At 51.3% G+C, this 4,689-nt stretch overlaps 1 protein-coding gene across 1 annotated transcript; it reads left to right on the top strand.

Moving 5' to 3' along the window:
• Positions 1 to 552: 552 nt before the first annotated feature.
• Positions 553 to 3,398, top strand: LOC119397648 (uncharacterized protein K02A2.6-like). Its single transcript, XM_037665073.1, has 2 exons — positions 553 to 2,316; positions 2,511 to 3,398. The coding sequence occupies exons 1-2, from the start codon at positions 553 to 555 to the stop codon at positions 3,396 to 3,398; spliced, it is 2,652 nt and encodes an 883-aa protein (XP_037521001.1).
• Positions 3,399 to 4,689: the final 1,291 nt, after the last annotated feature.

Here is a 4,689-nt window from a genome sequence, read left to right as displayed (position 1 = left end):
CGCTGAGAACGCCCGAATAATGCACTCTACAGAGCAAGGTTCGGTAAATTTTGCACGCCAAAGGAGCCGGACTGGGAAAGCTCGGCCAAAGCCGGATCTGTGCGGCCAATGTGGACGGTGTGGTAACGAAAGACATGCCGAGGATGAATGTAAACACTTGCGTATGGTGTGCCACAGGTGCGGCAAACGAGGCCACCTGAGCCGAATGTGCCAGTCAGCCACATCTATTCACCGACAACAGATGCCACATGTGGATAGACGACGGCAAGGGGCGTACGCAACGGTAGCTGAAGACTGCACAACCTCGGATGATAACGAGGCCTTGTACACCATAGAGGGCGTCCTTCACCAAGAAGCAAGCATCCGCAAAGTTAAACCCATTTACAAAGTCGTCAGCTGGGATAACGTTCCTCTGTCGACACCGGATCACCTGTAAGCATCATTTCAGCAGCGGTGTTTCGGAAATACGAAATGAAGTGGCCGCCGTTGCGAAAAACGCAGCTGAAACTGTCCTGCCTATTGGGTGAACTTCCAGTGCTTGGACAACTATGCATGACGGCCAGATGCGATGGGAAGGATAGGCAAGGCACGGTCGTAGTGGTCGACAGCTTGGGACCGTCGTTATGTGGCAGAGACACGATCAAGGCTTTCAATGAAATCGGAGTGCCTATGCTGACAAACGTCGTCGCGAGCGTGCAACCGATCAAGTTCAACGGACCAAACACGGGACTAGAGGCCCTACTCAGCGAATATGCTGACGTCTTTGCTCCTGGTCTCGGATTGTGCAAGGGACCTCCGGTGACATTCCAGTTGAAAGAAAACGTGGTTCCACGGTTTTTCAAGGCACGGACTGTACCTTACGCCTTGAAGGACAAGATGTCGGATGCGCTGGATCAGCTAGTAGCCCAAGACGTCCTCACGCCTGTGAAAACCGCCGAGTGGGCAACACCAGTCGTACCCGTTCTAAAGAAGGATGGGTCGCTCAGAATTTGCGGAGATTTTCGGATGACGGTCAATGCGGCCACTGCGACGGAGCAGTACCCGTTGCCACGAGTGGAGGACATTTTTGCGAAACTGAATGGCGGGGAAGTTTTCACGACGTTGGACCTGCGCCAGGCCTACAACCAGCTACCGTTAGATGAGCACGCTCAGAAGATAGCAGTCTTGAACACTCAAAAAGGTCTTTTTTGTTTTAAACGGCTGCCTTTTGGCGTAAGTTCTGCACCGGCCGTGTTTCAGAGACGGATGGACGCGCTTCTGAGCGATATTCCAGGAGTACAGGTGTATCTGGATGATATTATCGTCGCGGAAAAGCGAAGTGACATGTCACGGCTGCGGAAAGTCCTCCAGAGATTGCGAGAATATGGTCTACGGTTGCACAAGGAAAAATGCAAATTTCGTCAAGGCGAGGTCACCTTTCTCGGCCATCGTATCGACGCTAAAGGACTGCGGCCAAAAGACGAGAACATCAAGGCCGTTCGCGAAGCCCCAGAGCCCACTTCGGTGAGTGAGCTCAAAGCATTTTTAGGTCTTGTGAACTATTACGGCAAATTCTTGCCGAACCTGGCGACCGTGCTCGCTCCGCTATACGCCCTTCTCGCCAAAGGTGCCAAGTGGCGGTGGAAGCAGGAACACAAAGAATCTTTTCGGAAAGTTAAGGAGGCAATGGAGGACTCCCAGTTTTTGGCCCATTTTGATCCTGATAAGCCGTTGAGGCTGGAGTGTGATGCGTCACCAGTAGGTATCGGAGCCGTTTTGTCTCACCGTGTCAATGGCGTTGATTACCCTATTGGTTTCCGCTCCAGGAAGCTTACAAGGGCAGAATGTAATTACTCGCAGTTGGAAAAAGAGGCTCTGGCACTCGTGTTCGGGGTTGCCCGATTCAAGGACTACTTGTACGGACATGAGTTTGTCCTGGTGACTGACCACAAACCACTTACTGGTTTATTAAATCCAAAAAAGGCGATACCCCCGATGGCAGCCGCCCGAATTCAGCGTTGGGCATTGTTTCTCGCTAATTACAGCTATACGGTGCAGTATCGTAAAGGCAGTGACCATTCAAACGCAGATGCCCTCAGCCGATTGCCACTGCCTGGTTCAGCGCCACGAGAAGGCCATTCCGACGAACGGGAGTACGTTTTGTTCGCCCAAGCGATGGAGGAAACGGCGATATGCGCTCGAGAGGTGAAAGAAATGACTGATCGAGACACCACTCTCCAGCAGGTCAAAGAATGGATTTTTGCGGGATGGCCGGTGTTTCGACCCCAGAATCACGAGCAGTACCGGCCGTACTTCAACAGAAGGATGGAACTGACCGTAAGTGACAATTTGGTGTACTGGGGTCATCGCATTGTTTTACCCTTTGCGGAAGAAGACGCTCACTAAGCCTGCTGCATGAAACTCATCCTGGTATGGTTTCCATGAAGAGTATCGCCAGAACGCTATTTTGGTACCCGGGACTAGACTCTGACATTGAACGACTGGTGAAATCATGCTCTGTTTGTGCACAGGCTTCCGCGATGCCACCTGCCCAGGTACCTGCGACATGGCCATCGACCGGGGAAGGTTGGAGCCGTCTGCACGCTGATTTTGCAGGTCCGGTGGACGGACACATGGTCTTGGTCATCGTAGACTCGGAAACGAAATGGATCGAAGCGGTGCCAATGAAGATTACCACGTCTGAAACCACGGTCAGAGCCCTGAGGTCAATATTTGCACGGTTTGGGCTTCCAAAAACGTTCGTGTCTGACAATGGACCTCAGCTTGTGAGCGGTTTTTTTCGCGAGTTCTTGGCCCGTAACAAGGTGCAGCAACTAACAAGAGCCCCCTATCATCCCCAATCTAATGGGTTAGCCGAGATAGCGGTGCGCACGCTCAAGGAAGGACTAAAGAAAAATCCGGGCAAGGACTTGATAACGCGGTTGGATCGGTTTTTGTGCAGGTACCGCCGAACACCCGGGCAGGATGGCAAGTCACCGGCTGAACGTTTGCTGGGTTACCAGATTAGGACGAAGATAGACAGCATTAAGCCGAAAGAAAAATATGCTGATGGTTTGCCAGCAGAAGCTACGAGAAAATTTAATACAGGAGAACCGGTGTGGATGCACACTTTTGGAAGAAGTCGAAGGTGGATTCCAGGAGTAGTGCACGACCAAAAAGGTTCCAGGATGGTCACCGTGGATTGTGCTCAAGGACAGCACCGACGGCATCTAGATCAGCTAAGACGTCGAGCTGAATCGGTGGACAGTGACCCTGGCCAGAAAAACAAGCAGGAGCCAGTCGAAGAGACTGGGGAAAAAGTGCAAGACAGCCCGGAAGAAACAGCTGCGGAATCGCCACCAACGCTCGTGCGAAGATCGACCCGGCCACGGAAACCACCTGAACGTTATGGCTTTTAAAGGGGGAGAGATGATGTGTCAGCGTATGCAGTCTTATCAATGCACGTCACTGCCACGTCACATGCGTTTCGTATAAAAGCAAGCTGCTCAATCAATCGTCGTTCTTGTTTCGTTATCTGCCTTCCGTGTAGTATCTCGACAGCGACGTAACAGTCAAGCCAAATCGCGAAAACTTCTTGACTCATGAGACAGATAAAAGTTTCCCCTCAATAAAAAAACACCAGGCCTGTGCAGAACACGCAGCACAGTCACAACATAAGCCGGAGGAAAGGCTTTCGAGCCTACAACTTTTGCTCGTCCCTGGTCGGTCACCTTGGCTAGTACACTTGCCATTGTACCTTTCTCCTTCCCACGTGCACGGCACTCTTCTGGAAATCTGCTGTGGTTAACCTCCTTGTCTTTCCTTTACTTCTCTCACTCTCTCTCTCTGAGCAGAGCGAGTTCTCACAAACGTATGTAGCACCTAAGAAATGGCTTGTGAACATGGCCAAGGCGTTCAGTGGAAAGCACAGAAAAGACGCTGTTGCTCACCGTTTTGCTCACATTGTCAGGGACATTAAGGCGAAAACCTTAGATGCCTCATCAAACGTGAAAAGTGACCGTCGGCTTCGGCGTTACGAGAACGACGCAAAAAGTGACGTGATCAGAGATTACTGCTTGATGGCGTCATCATGTGACGTCATCATGCCGTCACATATTGTCATATTTTGTGACGTCACTATGCCGTCACTGATGTAACATGGCGTCATGACGTCACTCCCGTAATATGACTTCACGCGATGACGTCACAACACTGCATCGTCGCTTGGTCAAACGTGGGCCGATCTCGAAGGCAGTGCTGCAAAACCATGTGAGGTGCGGAAAGTTGCGATGCCTTCGATCCTGGAGGCCCCTGCGAAGCCACGTTAGGTGCAGGAAGCGTTTGTCGGGGGAGGGAGGATCAATAGAATCGACTGAAAAGAGTAAGAACAGGAAGCAAAATGAGAAGTTGGCTTTCGCCTTCAAGTCGTCTTAAGCGAATGCATAAGGAACCCTTTGAGTTCTTGATTCATGAATTCCCTGGAATGATGTTGATCCCAGCACGGTCAGGGCTCGCTACCTTTCTAAGAGCGTCGGCTACACAAAGTTGCGTGCTCGTCTTGGCGTTCTGCCATATATAGCAATTAGCCAACGTCGACGGGTCTTTCGGTGTAACCAAATGGCGCCAGGCTTCGGAAGCAAAGATTTAGAGTGCCTAGATATTTGTGGCTCGCCAATGTGATAGACTCAGGCCGGTCGTAAAAAGCGTCCT

The sequence above is a fragment of the Rhipicephalus sanguineus genome, chromosome 6 (assembly GCF_013339695.2).
Source record: "Rhipicephalus sanguineus isolate Rsan-2018 chromosome 6, BIME_Rsan_1.4, whole genome shotgun sequence".
NCBI lineage: Eukaryota > Metazoa > Arthropoda > Arachnida > Ixodida > Ixodidae > Rhipicephalus > Rhipicephalus sanguineus.
The sequence above is the reverse complement of the archived record's forward strand: the minus strand, read 5'-3'. Positions and strand labels throughout refer to the sequence as shown.

Excerpts from the sequence above, each read along its gene's own strand:
- LOC119397648 (XM_037665073.1), top strand. The coding sequence starts at position 553 with ATGACGGCCAGATGCGATGGGAAGGATAGGCAAGGCACGGTCGTAGTG. Across the intron at positions 2,317-2,510 it reads ACAGAAGGATGGAACTGACC|GCTTCCGCGATGCCACCTGC; the intron begins GTAAGTGACAAT and ends GTTTGTGCACAG.